General features: G+C 39.7%; 1 protein-coding gene across 6 annotated transcripts in view; it reads left to right on the top strand.

Annotated features, from left to right (window-relative positions):
* Positions 1-18,760, top strand: part of Cyp7b1 (cytochrome P450 family 7 subfamily B member 1) — a 174,987-nt gene that overhangs the window by 151,952 nt on the left and 4,275 nt on the right. For 4 of the 6 annotated variants that reach the window (XM_015993517.3, XM_076563661.1, XM_042270670.2 and 1 more), the window contains one exon: positions 10,485-10,660. In XM_015993517.3, the coding sequence (XP_015849003.2) occupies positions 10,485-10,660 (176 nt within the window). Of the gene's footprint in view, positions 1-10,484; positions 10,661-10,784; positions 10,871-18,760 lie in introns of all 6 variants that reach the window. The other 2 variants (XM_076563662.1, XM_076563660.1) reach the window with 2 other exon arrangements.

Genomic DNA, 18,760 nt, shown 5'->3' with positions numbered 1-18,760 from the left:
CATTTGACTCTGGAATTACTATTTTTTGGGGGGGAGACTTGTAATGACTGCTCTGCTTCTATATCAGTGAGGATTATAGATCTGTTTAACTTGCTTATCTGATATTTATCTAACTTTGGTAAATAATGTGTATTGAGAAAATTATCCATTTCTTTTACATTTTCCAATTAGGTGGAGTATGGGATTTTAAAGTATTTCCTTATGATTCTCGGGATTTCTTCAGTATCTGTTGTTATGTCTCCCTTTTCACTTCTAATTTTGATAATTTGGAAATTCTTTCTCCTCCTTTTGGTTAATTTGGATAAGGGTTTAACAATCTTATTGGTTTTCTCAAAGAAAAGCCAACTCTTTGTTTCATTGATTCATTGTTTTGTTGGTTGGTTTGTTACTATTTTATTGAGTTCAGCCCTGAGTTTGATTATTTCTTGCTGTCTACTTCTTCTGGGTACGATTTTTTTCTTACTGTTTTAGACCTTTCAGGTGTACTGTTAATTTACTAGTATGAGATCTCTCCAAATTTGTTGTTGTTGTATTTAAGTAGACATTTAGTGCTATGAACTTGCTTCTGAGAACTGCCTTCACTGTGTTCCAAAAGTTTGGGTATGTTGTGTACTCATTTTTATTCAATTTTAAAATGTCTTTAATTTCTTTCTTTCTTTCTGTATTGATCCGCTTAGTAGTGAGTTGTTCAGTTTCCCTGAGTTTATAAGTTTTCTGTTGTTGTTGATATCCAGAATTAAAGGATCCTTTACCATGTTGGTCAAATAAGATATAGTTTTTCCTTTAAATTTTCTTGTGTCTTTTGAATTTGTTTTGTGTCCCAGTATGTGCTAAATTTTGTAGAAAGTTCCATGAGGTGCTGAGAAGAAGGTATATTCTTTTGTGTTTGGGTAAAATATTCTGTAAATATCTGTTAGGTCCATTTAGTTTATGCTGTCTAATCAGCTCCAGCATTTCTCTGTTTAATTTTTATCTGGATAACTGGTCCATTAGTGAAAGCTGAGTATTTAAGTCTCCCACTATCAATTGTGTAAGGGTCAATATGTGATTTAACCTGTAGTATATTTTTTATAAACTTTTGTACCCTTGTGTTTTGGGCATAGATGTTAAAAATTGATATGTCCTCTTGGAGGATTCTTTCCTTTGTTGAGTATGTAGTGACCTTCCCTATTGCTTCTGATGAGTTTTAGTTTGAAGTCTTATTTTGTCAGATATAAAAATAGTTATAACAGCTTGCTTCTTAGGTCCATTTGCTTGCAATGTCTTTTTCCATCCTTTACTCTGAGGTAATGGCTATCCTTGATGTAGAGGCATATTTCTAGAATGTAGCAGAAGGTAGATACTATATTCACATCCATTCTGTTAGTCTATGTCTTTTTATTGGGGGAATCGAGACCATTAATGTTGAGAGATACTAGTGAGCAGTCTTTGTTGATTCCTGTTATTTTGTTATGGGATTTGTGGGTGTGTGAATGTGAGTGTGTGTGTGTGTGTGTGTGTGTGTGTGTGTGTGTGTGTGTGTGTCCTCTCTTTTGATTTGCCATTCTGGAAATATGTTTCCTGTGTTTTCTTCGGTGCAGTTAACCTCTTTAGGTTGGAATTTTCTCTCTAGTACCTTCTGTAGTGCTAGGTTTGTAGATAGATATTGTTTAAATTTATTTTTTTATCATGAAATGTCTTATTTTCTCCATCTACGGTTATTGAAAGTATTGCTGGCTATAGTAGTTTGGGCTGGCAGCTGTGGTCTCTTAGTGTCTGTAGTACATCTGTCCAGGCCCTTCTGGCTTTTAGAATCTTTATTAAGAAGTCAGGTATAATTCTAATAGGCCTGCCTTGCAGCTTTTAATATTCTTTCTTTGTTCTGTATATTTTAGTTCTAAAATGCCAAAGGGACTTCCTTTTCTGGTCTAGTCTATTTGTTGTTTTGTATGCTTCCTGTACCTTGATAAGAATCTCCTTCTTTAGGTGAGGGAAATTTTCTTCTATGATTTTGTTGAAAATGTTTTCTGTGCCTTTGACCTGGGTTCCATCTCCTTCCTCTATTCCTATTTTTCTTAGATTTGGTCTTTTCATGGTGTTGCAGATTTCCTGGATGTTTTTTGCCAGTTTTTTTTCCACACCTTCTATTGTGTCATCAATGCCCAGGATTCTCTCTTTCATCTTTCATTTCTTGTATTCTTTGGTGAGGCTTACCTCTGAGCTTCCCCTTAGAGATCCTACACTTTTTATTTCCGGATTTCCTCCAGTTTCAGTTTTCGTTATTGATTCTATTTCCATTTTCAGGTCTTGATCTGTTTTATTCATTTCCTTCAACTGTTTGTGTTTTCATAGATTTCTTTAACGATTTGTTCACTCACTCTTTAAGGACCTCCATCATATTCATAAAGGCTCTTTCAGGGTCTTTTTCTTGTCTTTCAGATATGATGCAATACTCAGAGCCTGGTCTGGAAGGGTTGCTGGGCTGTAGTGAAGACATACTGTCCTGGCTATTATTGGTTGTGTTTTTACACTGGCATCTAGGCATATAGGATTAAGAAAACTATAATTCTAGGTGCTGATACCTGGTTTTGTCTTCATTGGCTGGCTGATTTGTTTCTTGGTTTCTGTTGCCTTCTCTGGTTCTAAGGAGAGTGTGGTGGCTGTCTGTTGCCTGGTAGAAATTTCTTCTGGGATCCTGATTGGTGTGGTCACTGTAGGTCCAGGTAAAATTTGTTTCTAGGTATTGAGTGCTAACACTTAGGAATGTATCTAAAGGTTGCAGGAAAATGAGGTGTTCTACCAGGGGATCAGCTTAGCCCCCTGGAGATGGGAAGGATAATGAGGAGAGGCCACAGCAGAGGTCTGCTACAGAGTTGGTGAGGAGACTGGGAGGTTGGACTTGGAGGAATGGAGGGTCATGTAAAGATCTACTATTATCCTGCCTGCTTTACTGGTTAGAGTGGCCTGCAGGTTTCCAGGCAATTTCTGTTGGAGGTGGCCTGGGATAAAGCAAGGAGTAGTGAAAAAGAAGTTTGGAGGCGTAGATCTGTGGGGTCCACTCGAGGTGGGAGTAGGGGAAGGGAGTCTGTAGCAGGTGTTTTGCTACCAAGCTGGAGGAGCTGAAGGAGAAGTGAAGATCTGCAGTTAAGCGACCTGCCTCCCAGGCCAGAGTATAAACCTATTTCTTGTGAGTAGTTGGGAAGGGGAGATAGAGAAACCCAAACAGAAGGGCTAGTTGAAAAATTAAAGATGCTGTAACAAAATAATAATAATAAATCTATGTTAAATATATAAGTTATTTAATTCTTTCAAAGTAGTTTACAATTATCATGTGGTTTTCACCAAGGTGCACTGAGGGACCACAGCTGGTGTTGCATCTTTTCATTCTCTTTACAAATGAGAATATTCTCAGAATGACAGAGACAGAATTTTCATTTGCATTTTATGACCATCACTATATCTTTCTTGTAAGGTATCTCTAATCCAAGATTCTTTTGCATTGTCCCCACTGAGAGGGAAAAAAAAATTTATATCTAAATTAATCCAAGCTAGCTACCACAGTATGTATGTCAATAAGATTTGGAAAGGAAAACCAAGTCTTGACACTGACAGAGGTTTTAACTTCAGGAAAAGATGATAGGATAATAATGAGTTGCTGATGATGGTAAAAGGGATTAAACCAATGCTAAGTAAGTGTTCTTCCTCCAAGATCTATTTCTACCCTAAAACTATTAACAATTATTTGAACAAGTGCCAGACATTGTGTTAGTGCTATTTTAACTTTCTTATTATTTTCCTTTGATCACTGCATAGAAAGTTCCAGAAAGAGAATCAAATACAAACCATGAATCCAAACAGTAGTAAACCAAGAAAAAATGATACCAGGCTATTGACTTTAATACCTGATGGTAATTAATCACTGTCACCTCAGGCAAAATTATTAGAGAAAAGAACACTATTTTTATCTGATACATACCACTCAGATATAAATACAGCATTAAATATTATAAAATAACTGTGTAGTTGAAAAATTAGAAATTTAGATAATTAGGGGAATTGTGAAGTTTACCAAAATATTCTCATGAGGAAACAGAGAAGGAATGCATTTCCTTTCAAGTTAGTAATTTTTTTCTTCTCTTTTTTACCATATTGGGGATCGGGCCCAGGGCCTCTGTATATGCTAGGCAAATGCTTTCTGACTACACTACATCCCTAGTCTCCCAAGGGGGAATTCTAAGAAAGAGTACTTCAGAAGCAGACAGTAGACAGTAAAGTTTTATGTGTAATATTAGGGAAACATCAATGAAAAACACTGAGTTCAACATTTATCAATTTTGCATTTTAATGCAAAGTTAAAAGGTTATCCATTTCTTTTACATTTTCAGGGAAGGGAAACACAAGCTGATTGGAGGGTAACTTTAATGCCAATTAAATTAATCACGTGAGTGTTAAAAGTAAGCCAGGACAGAATGAGATGAGGCTTCTTAGCAAAACCCGGCTTCAAGCCACAGCTCTCAACTTGATTGTTCCTTGGAATCATCTGGAGAGTTTTAAAAACACTCAACCCTGGTCCTGTCCCCAGAGAGTCTGCTTTTATTGTTCTGGAGTGAGGGTTGCTGGTTTTAAAAGCTCCCCGGGTGGTTCTAATATGTGGCCAAGGTTCAGCACCCCTCATTTAAAGGTTTTAGTTAATGTTTTAGTTCTGATCACATTGATGTGGGATGGAGATGTTATCTTTTAAGCCAATCCTGGGTGAGTCTAACAGGTAGCCAAAGAAGCTGGTAATCTCTGCGATATCAGAGAGCTTCAAAGGAGTAAGTGGTTAAATTATTTCAAATCTCTGCTCCTCATCAGCTTCTACAAGAGAAACATAGATAGAAGTATGGTGTATGGGGCATAGAGAATGAAAGCCCTTCTCTGCTTTCCCAACTCAGCCAGTGCTTGTACTTCTGGTACACTGGAAGGATTAAATCGACTCTCCAAATTTACCATGCATGTCCAAAGGCTGATGTCATACCATCTCTGACACAAAGTGCAAAATGATTACTACAGGCTGGGATACAGCTCAATGGTAGAGTGATTGATTGCCTAGTATGCACAAAGGCCTGGATTTGATACCCAGCAGCACCACTACACAACAAGAAAATGATAAAATATGTATATATATTTAAGGAGTTGTTGAAGGTTGGAAGTAGGATTCGATTTTCTGCCTGAATGTTCTACAAAGGTTGAAATTAAAGGGAAGAAAACTTGATTTCAATGTGAAAAAAACAACTTTCTTCTAAAATAGCTTTCAGAAAACTGTCATTGGAGTTATACACTCAGAAACTGTGCCTATCAGTCAAGCATGTGATACGGGCTGTAATCTTAGAGCTGGAGAGGCAAGGCAGGAGGATCATAAGTTAAGGACTGCTTGGACTAGAAAAGCAGACCCTGTCAAAGAAATGGAGTAAAGGAAGGGAAGGGAAGGGGAGGGGAGGGGAGGGGAGGGGAGGGGAGGGGAGGGGAGGGGAGGGGAGGGGAGGGGAGGGGAGGGGAGGGAAGGGAAGGGAAGGGAAGGGAAGGGAAGGGAAGGGAAGGGAAGGGAAGGGAAGGGAAGGGAAGGGAAGGGAAGGGAAGGGAAGGATAAAATGACAAGTTATAGCTAAGTGCTAGAGAAGTTACTCAGCATGTGCAAGGCCTTGGGCTCAATGCCTAGCACCACACATATACACAAATTATTTGATATTAATCCATACAAAACTTATTTGAACTATGGATGCACCTCAGGGGCTGAGCACTTGCTTAGCATGTGCAAGTCTCTGAGTCCCACCGCTTACATCTCAAAAAAAAAAAAAAATACAATGACAAGAAAACTGCAAAATCAAGATGCTAAGAGTTAAGAACTTTCTTAACAGTTAACTGACAGACAATGCATGTGCTGATTAAACCGATTGATAAACAATGGATGTGATGATTAAACCAATGGAGTTGTTCCGCAAAGCCTACATATTGCCAAAGTTCACAGTCTTTGTCAATTTAAGAAGTAAAGTATTCAGTATCTAAAGTAGTAGCTTGGACACCAGTGAATGGGCTCAGCTGATAAAGGCACCTGCCATCAACCCTGGCAACCAGAATTCCACCCTGTGTTCCATGAGGTGGACCTTCACGTACATGCACTGCACCACACACACACACACACACACACACACAGAGAGAGAGAGAGAGAGAGAGAGAGAGAGAGAATGAATGAATGAATGAATGAATGAATGAATGAATGAATGAATAAGGAAACACTTTGAAGTACTATCTTGAAGCCTCTTGCTTATGTGTATTTTTCAATTTTGAATTCCTAGATTGCTGCATGAGTATAGGTCAAATCCACGTGTTGCATTTCTTTCCTCCAGCCAGTGTCCCCATGCTTTGAGAAGAGTTAAGACCTTAACAAAATTTTATTGAGTATATGACTGTTTAACTTACATGTGTATAAATATACAGCAGAAACCATAAATAGCACAAACCAAAGCCTTTTTCTGCAATGCAGTGTGAAGATAGGCATTTGTACCATTTCGCATTTATTTTTAATTTTATTTAAATACACCATTGTTGATCCAAAAATTTATGATTTTCCTTCAAATTATATATTAATTACCACAATTTCTTACTTACTTTCTCATCTGTCTAGAAGAGCTATATAAAGACACCCAAGCGTGTGCACGTGCACCCTCAGCTGAGCTGCGCTTCATCTCATCTTCCGGAGAACACCATTTTCATGGCCATCCATTTTCCTAGCCATTTGCTTTTTAAGACCATCCATGTGTTCAGCCCCAGTGACCATAGTGGGGCTGGCTGTTCATTTCACTTCTGCCATCGCTGCCATCCACTGATCACCATGGCTAATCAGACGGCACGCCAGCCTGCACCAATCATTAAGATGACCCAAATTAACAGTCCAGCCATGTCACAGTACATTCATTCCACATACACAGACATGGCCTAAGTATGAGGCGGAAACCGGCATGTGCTTATCTGTATTTGCACTGTAGCTAGCTTTATTGATTATCATGATATGCTTTGGCACTTAAAATCTGCAAATGGGAATCATTTCCGAATTATTCCAAAGACAAAGCGGATGTGCCTTTTCCTCCCAGCAATTCCCTTCATTTGTCTTTTTCCCTCCAGTTGGATTGTAAAACACTACAGATTAACACATGCTCAGCTCTTTACTTAGAAGGGACTTTTAATCATATTAGTTTTCTATCTTAAAAAAGAAACTCTTTTTTTCCTAGCCAGGTAAACAGGGCAGTGCAGACTCAGAATTGTGAGTGCATCATCAAAATTTTGTGACCTAGTTGTCTTGTAGATGGTAATGGTAGTCAGTAAAACTCAGTTCTTAACAGTTATACAAGCAACCTTATCTTAACCACAGCTATGACTGTTGGCACCTTGCAATGCCTGGTGTAAATTTATCCTCCAAATATTTGCATTCTCGATAGTCATTTTTCTACAATACAGTCTAATAATTAGAGGGTTCCATTACCTGCTAAATGTTTGCATAAATTATCAATCCATTATGCACAGTAAGTTTTATAAAACATTTACAGATAGAGATCATGTTTAATTAAAATTAACTTCCATATGTAAGCCAAGTGTGCACTAATGATTCAGGGTGACCTTTTATTACCTATAGTCCCTTGTTTTGGATGGATGATTGACAGCTTGCTGTTTGGCTACCATGTTGAATTTTAGCTGACAAGACTTTTCATTTTAACTCAATTTGCCCGCCTATCACAAGCTGGTGGCAGGCCAGACCCCAGTCACCCAGCTTTGCCTCAGCAGCTCGCTCTAGTTCTCATTAGTACGCATTTATTCAGTGGGAATTGGGAGACAAATGCTTGAAGGCATGTGAACTAAGTATAGCAAATGAGGTTTAAAGACTGAATATTTATAAGTATATGGAAAGTTGGTTGTTTTTTTTTTTTTAATTCTAGAGCAAATTGAGAACCAAGTGCTAGCTTTAGTATAAAAGAAATGAAGATAGAAGGGGGACAATTCTAAGAATAAAAATACTATAAGCCTTTTCTTTCCATTTTGGAAATATGTAAAATCTCTCTGACAACACCTTATCAAACAAAAACCTGGCTTCTCTTTTACGGAATGCTTGCACAATGAAGTTTAGCACCCCATGCGTGAGAAGGGGGGAAAACTAAGGGTCATGTTCATTTGTTGCTTGGTTATCCCTTGGTATGTTTTAAACTGCCTTGTTTGTTCGGCACTAGCGCAGAAACAGATGTTGCTCTACCGTGCCGGATAATTTACTGTACCTCCTGGTGTAGCATGGAAGTCCTCCCAGGGCCCAGCTGGTCTGTCAGTGGCACTGGCTGGTGTCTGCTCAACTATGACAACGACAAGGAGAAGCTGTAGTTGTTTTTTTTCTTTTTTTCTTTTTTCATGGTACCATTGTCATTCTTCTCAACCTATAGTTCTGCCCATGCTCATTCTGGGGCTGATGGAATTGCGGCTGGCTTTTGTGTCTCAGTGCTGTGCCGCAGACCCCAGAAGCTCCCTTCTCCACTGGCGATAATAACACAACTCATTACTTTTGTCGCCTAATGATTATCGGCATGATCGCTCAGAGCAAGAGCCAACCTCGTCTTGCACACATAACTGGTACTGGAAGGTAAAACAGATTTGTCACTTACGATCTGACTGCTGAGCCACACTTTCAGCTCCATTATTGTGATTAACTTCTGCATAAGATATGCTTGCCCAATTGTCATTTGTGATACTGCAGTGGGCACAAGCTGCCATGCTTCCCAGGAGCACACCAGCCAATCGGATATGACTGTGTTATTCGGACTGTTAAATGCCTACCCTTGTCACAGCAGCCACCCCAAGCATTATTTTGCTTTTGTATTTCTTCTTCCCACACCCTACTGGACTTGTTGTGTGAACAGAACTAATACATATGCCAGCTACTATTTCATACCACATGTTAAAATGATGCCATGCTATTGTTGGTCCAACAGGGCCAGCAGCAGAACATGGAAGGTAGATCCTTGATTTTCACCATAGAAATGTTGGTTGTTGGTGTCTTGCCAACTGAAATCTGTCATGTCAGGTGCCTTGTGGCTATCTACAGTAGAGTCCATGTTCCAAAACCAAAGTTCTTTTCTAGCCTCATCACCAGCAAACCGATTTGACTCTGCCTGATTATAATAACGAAGGCAGTCTAAGAGAATATGCACAGCCTCACTATACGTCACATTGAATCACCACACTGCCCACACAGAGCTGACCGCAGCCTCATTTCTTTAGACAAACGCATGCTTAAGGAAAAACCTCCTGGGAGAAGGCACCCAAAGCTACTACATGTCCCTGTACAAGCTGTTCATAGGTTTACATTTTACCAAAATAATGTTTATTTCTGTGGGGTTTTTTTTTCTGTGTACAAGCCCCCCTAATGGGTCTGCCTTTAATAATCTAATAACTGGGAACTGGCTGACAGAACTGTGCTCGGCACCAAGAAACTAGGCTCTGAACATGTGTATGTGTGTGTGAGGTTTCTAAATTGCAAGTCATAAACACAATCATTTATTATCATGTGAAAGGGGGGAAGCTCCATTTGGAGCTATTTCACATTGCTGATTAGAAAGAATCAAGCTTTATATTCCAGGATCCATTCACGCTGGTGGAAACATAGTCAGTTTTGATTATGAAGGGAGAGATGCAGCCCTAGACAGGAGCTCCACACTGATATGCATGCTATCAGAATGATTTATGCAAATTATGCATATTATTCCCAAAGGAATTCCTCCTCAAACTGCCAGGATAAATCGCCGGAAATTAGCCATAAAATCTGCCGTGCTAGGAGCAAAAGGTGAAGGCCACTGGGATAGCAAGGACATTCGGCTTCTGGAATCTTCCAGGATATGATGATGGTGAATGTTATTCTCCCTGGATAGTGAGGAAAATGTGGTTTTCTTCCTAATCCTATAAAAATGTGTTCCTTGAGAATTTTCCAGCAAATGCTGACTCATTCTATTTACAGCTAGCATATAAGAAATTAAGTGTTAAGGTGTCTCCAAATGCACCTACTACAATTACCTTCTTGTTAACTGCCTGAATGCTATTAAGTAGCTAAGCCTGGCTTTACAGGCATGCTCCTCTAAAGACTGGTGAAGTAACCCTCCAGCAGTGTGCTGTGAGAGGGGTATAGATTCACGTTACTACGCTTGTGCTCCTAACAGATGAGTCCTTTCTTGGAGACCGTTCCTCCTTTCCTCTGTCCATAGACAGCACGGCTACCTCCTGCCTGTAAATCCTCAAATGATGTCGGGGCAAAGCCCCCGAGTTCTTTACTCTCAGCATCCAAAGCGTCGTTGACTCTCTCTTAGGTATCAATGGATGTGAAGAAATTATTTTCCTACCAGGCGAGGTTGTTGTTAATGAGTTCTAGCAGCCAACGGAGGCAGCTTCTCAAAGCGCTCACTCATGTTACAAGGGCTGTGGTTTGTTTTCCTCAGAAAGCACCATCCTCGAGGTCCTGCGGCTCTGCTCCTACTCCACCATCTTTCGTGAAGTGCAGGAGGATATGAATTTCAACTCAGAGACGAGCAGTTACTGTCTGCGGAAGGGAGACTTTGTAGCCATCTTTCCCCCAATCCTACACACTGACCCAGAAGTCTTTGAAGCTCCAGAGGTAAATAAGCATCGTGTCTGGTTATTGCTGCCCAGTAAGCAAGCTCACTCCTGCATCCTTCCCCAAATCTCTCACTGGAGATTTGAGGCAGCTTGCTGATGACTTCTCTATTTTCCTCTAATAGGAAGATTTTTGCCTTTACAGAAGTTTTTCCCCCCCCTAAGAATCTGCCTTTGACAGGTTGTGTGTGGTCTGTGAACAAAAATTCAGGTAAGTCTAAATGCTACTTAATTCAAGTGAAATGGACATTTTACCCTAGTCACCTATTGCTTTTAGCCACTGAATTAGAGTCTCTTTGACAAGGAATTACTGAAATCCAAGAGGGCTAGCTACTGATATGTGCCATAAAAATTAAATAATAATAACTAGTTTGCTAAGCTCTTCCAAAATGAAGCTACTTCAGACGTCAAATACCATCATCACTATAGTTAGGACCAAATAGCAGTTAAGCCCTTTTAGCTAAAGGTATGTGGCCCTGCTTGATCAATTAGCATGGCACTATGAACTTCAAATTGTAAAGCCGCCGCTCCTGGGTGAAGCTCTGAGGGTAATTGTGTCATCTCCTTGTATTTTTTTTCTGAAGCTGGAGTTAATGAATATCAAAGACTGGAAATTAATCCACCTTGGTTCATCCCTTAATACCACTTCAGAGTCATCCCCTGCATGCAAATTGAATGCAGCTATAGTCTGCTTGTGCTTGGCAGGAGGTGATGCTGCTGACTTGTAACATTTACCATCCACCTTTTTAGAAGGAAACTTCCATCCTCCTTTCAAATACTCCATAGATGGACCACTTTCAAACACAGGTTCAAAGATAGATGATCTGCAGCCAACCTGAATTATAATATTATTGAATTTAGGAAATTAATAAAACGACAGACTTCAGAACAGTGAAATGATTTGTATTTATTTAACCAGCAAAGCCAATGTCTCATTACAGGGGGAAGTGTGCATGGTTTCTTAGGTGAGGCATTATGCAGATAAAGACAGCAGAGAAACCATAGAGTTTCAGCCAATGAAACAGAGAACAAGCTGCACCTCTGCATTTGTGAATCATTCCAATTGTTAGTATATAGTCAATGAATAACACAGCTGAAATTAATATCTGAAAAATATTTGTAAAGGTTAAAATAGCAACACTTCTTACAATTTTACACTTCTGCTTAGGGTTTTCTTTGTGATTATTTGATTGGTAGGGGAGTTTATTATTTGTGTCATGAGAGTTAAATCAGAATTATTGTTGTCATCAATTAAGAAATGTTCACCAGATTGCCACCATCTTCATAAGTACCTTTCTTTGTGCTTTTTCTACCTCTCACTCTTCTACCCCCTTTAAAAAAATCTGATTGATAACTTTAAAAATTTGAAAGCCAGAATTATACATTATGAGAGCTAGGGTCAGGCATGATGGTAGAAAGGCCATCAGATCTCTGTATGCTTAAGCCAGCCTGGACTACGCAGCACATTCCAAACCATCCATGGCTACATAGAAAGACTCTCTCTCTCTCTCTCTCTCTCTCTCTCTCTCTCTCTCTCTCTCTCTCTCTCTCTCTCTCACACACACACACACACACACACACACACACACACACACACATACACACACACACACACACATGTGCATTGAAGGAAAAAATTATAAGTGTTGATTAAGGAGTGTTGTGCATCCATAATCTGGCATGTGGGAGGTTGGTATAGAATGTTAGCAAGTTCAACACCAGGCTTGTCTTTATAACAAAACTGAGAGAGAAAGATGGGGGTAGGGGGGTGGGGAGGTAGGGGGTGGGGGAGGCAGGAAGAAGGAGCTGGAGGAGGAGTGTGGAAAGGGACTGAACTGTAATTTGTATATATATTGCCCTGTGGAATACAGACATTACCCAAATGACATTAATAGTAAACAAAAGGTTTGCCTCGTACTAAATCAGTGGAAGAATAAAATTTCATAATTATGAACAGTGATTTAAAATCATTAGGATCGCTCTAACGAGACTCAATGGAATCTATTATTTAGTAGGTTTTAGCATTATTCAGTTATACCTGACTTGCGTTAGGATTAGAGAATTTTTGCTACAGTGATGTTTTCTTGAAATTAGTGGTGGAATGATGATCATTCTTTGTACAAAAACAAAAATATGATTTGGAGCTATTTTATCTGATTTTTCCAGTTATTATTTATTCTATAAAGATTTTTCTAAGCCCATACCACTGTCAAGTGATACATAACTGCATTTTCTTTGGTTCTTAAGATGGCAACAAGAACCCATAATAGAAACTTGGGTTTCAGATGTGCATGCCAAACCACCATCTACTTGCAGTAATGAAAAGTCTGAAAATCATATCCTGGGCCATTTGGCACTGAAGTCACGGACCCCGAGTCATCAAGAGACCCCTACTCCTCACTATAGACTTTATATCCTTCAGACTTTGATTGGGAAGACTAGGAATTACAAGTAGAAGAGAGACAATAACTGAGCCAAAAATATGAGGCTGACTGGCTCCAAATGCAAGTTTCCCAGCTCTCGGGACCTAAAACCCCAGGATCCTCAGCCCATCATGGGTTCTGAGCACACTAAAGTGTGGTTTCAGAATGTCTGAATATCACTTCCCAAAGCATGCCCCGCCTCTCCTTCACACATTCATCCCTTTGGTACCTGAACCTCTCTGCTCCTGAAATGCCCCCCATTACTTATCTCTCTGTTCAGGGAAAACCCCTCCTTACTTGCCTACCCAGAAAATTCCAAATTCCTCCACGATCATCACCTCTGTCATCTCCTCTTTGAAAACAGAGCAGTTTCCACCAAATTTGTGAGAATGTGTCACTGCCCATTTGTCACCTACATGTGCTTTTGATGCCAACAGGGTATTACTACCTTGCAAATGTCAAGTATTTTACAGCTACTTACTCAAGGGTGGTCTTGCCAACAGAATACTATCCATGTGAAGTGATTAAGGAGATATAAAGATGAGTGAATGCAATGAAAATGAAACTCTGTATCAGTTAAGACAAAGAGGTACACACTGAAATATGTACTGGATGCAAATAGAGTAAATTAATGAGTAGCTTGAGCACAAATACAGTCATACTACTAAAAATGTTAAGAACAATAGTGAAAGGACACCTGAGGTGGCTGGAGAGATGGCTGTCTTTGGGAACACATGCTGGTCTTGCAGAAGACCCAGGTTCAGTTCCCAGCACCTACATGGAAGCTCCCAACCATCTGTTATTCCAGTTTTTGTGACTCTCTTCTGATCTTCTCAGATACCAGACACACCTGTGGCATACATAAAATAAAAAAAGACAGAGAGAGAGAGAGAGAGAGAGAGAGAGAGAGAGAGAGAGAGAGACCCCTAGAAGGCATCTAAATGGCACAACTGGGTAATCCTTGACCTTCAGCCATAGCAAACATTAAGAATAGTTTTTAAAGAATTTATTTAAATGGATTTTAAAGAACCTGAAAAATTGACTTTGAGATGAAACTGAATTTTTAAATATCCAGAAAACTAAAGTTTCAAGCAACATGGGGTAAACAAAATGTGTTCTGAAATCCTAATCTGGCCTATAAACTGCCAACATGTAACGAGTATATTAAGGATTATTCTTTTTCTCAATATGGGCTGTTCATCTTGTGATATCTCACATTTGGATGGCTCCTGTCAGTGTATGAAAACATACAGGCAAATGAAACGTGCACAATGAGAGTGAACCAAAGGGAACAGTCCTCCTTGGCTCTCTCCTGCTTTAGAGGTAGACATGCTACCCAGCAAAGTCTGGGTAATATGTTACTTGTCTAGCAGTGAGCTACTTATTAAAGTTTTTTCTAAGATCTTCCCTAAATTCACCACTGTTATAGGCCAGAAATCATACAACTGGCCATCAAGTAATGGGAAGGAAACAGTGGTGGTTTCTCTTACCAGGAAGCCCAGAACTGGAGCTATTGAGTGAATTAATGCCACAGGTCCATTTTCCTAGGTCCAAACATGGTCAAGAACAGAGAAGCCTGTTGACAGTGTTAGGCTATAGGGAACACATAGCACCATTTAAGATGTCACGATCACCATGCAGCTCCCGAGGTAAAGACAGTAAATCACAGCAACTTCAGAATATTCTAGAAAAGCTCTGCTATTACAAGGTCTTGTTTAAACTCATGCAGTGTGCCCCCATCTTCAGAAGGCTGTGGGTGTAATAAAATGCTAAATCAGTTTGAAAGTTCCCAATCACTATGGGAACCTCAATGTCAAGATTATTTTAATTATCCTCACTGTTTTTGGAATAGACCAGTTATCACAGGTGAGTAAGTAAGGTAAATAAATGATTCTCTGTCTCCATTAAGAATAGAGACTGTGCACTCAATAGAGATCAAAGGAGCAAACACTTAATGGGCTGCTCTTTTCCCAGCAGTCCTGTGATAACATAAGGTGACATAGAAATAAAAGTTCCCCTTGTCCTTTATTGTTTGCCATACAGATCTTATCACATGGCTTTTCCCCCATAGCCAGGTGCTTTATATTAAGGGAGTTTCTGCCAGGCCAGCAAATCCACATTTCACACCTACCATATTGAAACCCTTGGTGTCCTGGTGAAACAGTTTTGAAAGCCCTAATCTGTAACATTGATTAATGGTGTCTGGTGCAAACACTACTGTACTGGGAAGGTAACATGTTACCAACATGAAGACTCTGATATAGAGCCTGGGAGATTTGTTCTCACCCTCTCAGAAGCTAGTACTAGCTGGCAACAACTCATAGTTGATTTGAACCCAGATCATGAAGGTACAAAAATGACTTCTTTGCCATATTGTCCTGTCTCCAGGAAGACTGGAATTCAGGGGCATCACTGGAGTCCCCTTAGCTTTTCCAAAAACTGAAAGGTTTTTTTTTTGTTGTTGTTGTTGTTTTCATTACTAGAAGGTTGTATCTTTTGTCTAATTTAGATTTCTATAGTCAAGTTATGAACTGAGAGAACTAAAGATATGAACATATCAAGTGTGCCACCTCAGCAGGACTGTACTTTATGCCTTTGTATTAGCAATGTTTCTTATAGAGGAAATGCGTTTTTAAAAATCTGTTGAACTGAACTAAACATAGCATTCATAAAGCACAAATGAGGTGGTTATGCAGTCCTCCTATGTCGTGTATATTAAAAGTGCCTGGCCGGGCGGTGGTGGCGCACGCCTTTAATCCCAGCACTTGGGAGGCAGAGCCAGGCAGATCTCTGTGAGTTCGAGGCCAGCCTGGGCTACCTAGTGAGTTCCAGGAAAGGTGCAAAGCTACACAGAGAAACCCTGTCTCAAAAAAAAAAAAAGTGCCTCTCCTATCGATCCCAAAAAGTGCATCTCCTATCCAAACTGGACTTGAAATGCTTCGGTGTTGCACATTTTCTGCTGTTTGTATACTCTGAATACACAGCCACTTCCCATTCTCTGTATGCCCACGCCCACATTCAGTCATCTTATCTTTTCTTCAAGAACATGAATGTGACTTTAATAGTAGGCATGGCTATCCTTTGTTCATTAGTCCAAGAAGCGTATGTGGAACCCTGCCACGGGAGTGTCACTGTACTTACTAGAGGCTGTGAAAATGCAGAGGTAGACACCCGGGTTCCCTAACTCTGCCATTTTCTGTGAGCTGGTGCTAACTGCAGTTTGTCCTTGTCACCTATGCATGATGAAGTCCAGAGAAAGGCTGATCACAAGCCCTTGGTTTCTGGGCTGCTTTCTTTCTAAGCAAAGGACTTCTGGAGGTCCCCATAGATTTTTCTTTTCCTCTGTGTCATTGGCCAGATTGCTTCAAACACCTCCAGGACTTACCAGTAGAACACCTAGTGGGCACCAGGCAGGTGTGGTGGCTTTCATATCCACTCCTGTTTCCAACACCCTAAGGTCACTTGAAGACTTTAAATGATTGTGTCAATACTGAGTTTGAGTGGAGCTTACTGGCCTTTGCTTTACATTACTATTATCCCAAATAGCTCAGGTGAGATTGAATTATGCTTCCCTTTAGGAGCTAAAACTAAACATAACTCCCTAATGGAGATCATAAGCCTCCCCAACATGGACCTATCCAGGTTCTCCATGCATAGGCAGTAGAACAAACAAAATGAATTATTACTAAAATTTATTGTCATCGGGAGGGGATGGCGCACACCTTTAATCCCAGTACTTGGGAGGCAGAGCAAGGCGGATCTCTATGAGTTCAAGGCTAACATGGTCATAGCGTTTCTAAAGAAGGAGAGGTATTACATGAACCCTCTTCTGGTAAACTTTTTCCATTTCTGGGGCTCACACCTGCCTTCCTGAACTCACACCACTGATGCGTTCTTCTTCCTGTTGACCAGTTTAAGGAGATTAGCACTCTTTCCTATAGCTTCCCGCTAAGGCCAAATAGTTTAAGTAAATTTTGACATGAAAAACAATCCCAGGGAAAAAATTCACTACAGTTCTGGCATTTGTGCCAGAAAAGGCAAAAAAGGAAACTTAACATAAGTTGTGACTCCATAGTATCCAGCTAGTGTAAATAAAATAAGCCCTATGATACCCAGGATGCCCAGGCTCTTCTCAGTGACCTCAATGGCTGCCCTGTGAGAGGCTAGGGAAGCTTCCTCAAACTTCTCACTGGTCACCCTGTTACTCTTCTAGCTTTCTGTCATCCTTTTTCAGTCTCCTCAGAATTAACATCTCAGAAATTTCCATTTTATTATTTATTTAGTAAAACTCAGAGGGAAACTATCAGTAGCATTTACTCTGTGACTGTCATGATGGGAACATAAATATATACATTTGAATAAAATTCAAAAATAATTTTTGTTGTTTTTTCAAGGCAGGGTTTCTCTGTGTAGTTTTGGTGCCTGTCCTGGGTCTCGCTCTGTGGCTGTGTGCTCACAGAGAATACCGTTGTACTGACTTGCAAGTTGGGAGAGAGTAGGAACTGTGCAACGTTTTTCAAAGTTCAAATGCTTAAGAAAGTTAGTATTCTGGATTAAACTAAGGTAAACCCAGTCCCGATAAAGGAAATGATTGGCTTGACATTACTCAACTTGTCATTAAAATAGCTTGAGCATTTGTGATGCAATCATAATTTAGTCACATTATAGAGTTTCGCCATAACCTGAATCATGTTGGATCTGACCTACCTCTACAAGTTTGACATCATGTAGTTTACATCAAAGTTGTGGTTGAGCAGATCTAATGAGCTCCAACTATTGGAAATAATTGGTCGTCTTAATTCAAACCATGAACATTAATTTAATTGAAGGTTTAATTCACGTCAAACTAAAATAAGGTCACTCAGTACCTTTTAATAAACTCAAGGAAGAGTTGAGCCAGGACATTTTAGCAGACTGGCAAAATTAAGGCTGCTGGTAAACTATCCTAAGTAAACTAGCTCTCTACCTTTCTGTAGCAAGTATTGTAACTTATTTATGAAAATATGTCAGAAATGCCTGTTATCTAGAATTAATCCAAGCAGAATGCACTCTAATAGAAATGTCATAGGGGAAATTCACATTAACATAGAAAAAACAAATATGTTTTGCAGCTTAGGTTCTCTCTGGGCCTTTGTTTGAATTTTATTATTTTCTGTCTCTTTAAACCAAACAAACATAAGCAATGGACTAAATTCATGATACTCATCCATAAAGAGATAGATGGGAGGATAAATGAATAGCAAACTGGCTGCTGAGATGTACTACTTCATAGTAACAACGGCAGCAGTATAGGAGACCCCTACTACCCATAATTGGTCTATCAATAGTCTATATGTCAAGATCCATCATAGAGGACAGAAATGGAGATAAATGTAGCCTTTGTGCTTAAAAACTCCTGTAATCACAGTGATTTGAATATTGAGTGTCCCCTCCAAAACTCAGCCTGAAATCTGAATGCCATTTTAGTGGTTAGGTTGTTAGGGTTAAGACACTTTTCATGTTAATTATCACTTTCTTGACACCATATTGGCTACCAGAAAAGTGGGTTATTATAACAATAGACTGCCTCTCTTATTTTTGCTCTTCTAAATGCACCAGCTTGCAGTGGTTTTCCACTGTGAGGAACGGATCAAGGCCCCATGAACTCCAGGCTCTTAAACTTTTTGAACTCTAGAATC

The sequence above is a fragment of the Peromyscus maniculatus genome, chromosome 2 (genome assembly GCF_049852395.1).
Source record: "Peromyscus maniculatus bairdii isolate BWxNUB_F1_BW_parent chromosome 2, HU_Pman_BW_mat_3.1, whole genome shotgun sequence".
In the NCBI taxonomy this organism is placed as follows: Eukaryota; Metazoa; Chordata; class Mammalia; order Rodentia; family Cricetidae; genus Peromyscus; species Peromyscus maniculatus.
The sequence above is the reverse complement of the archived record's forward strand: the minus strand, read 5'-3'. Positions and strand labels throughout refer to the sequence as shown.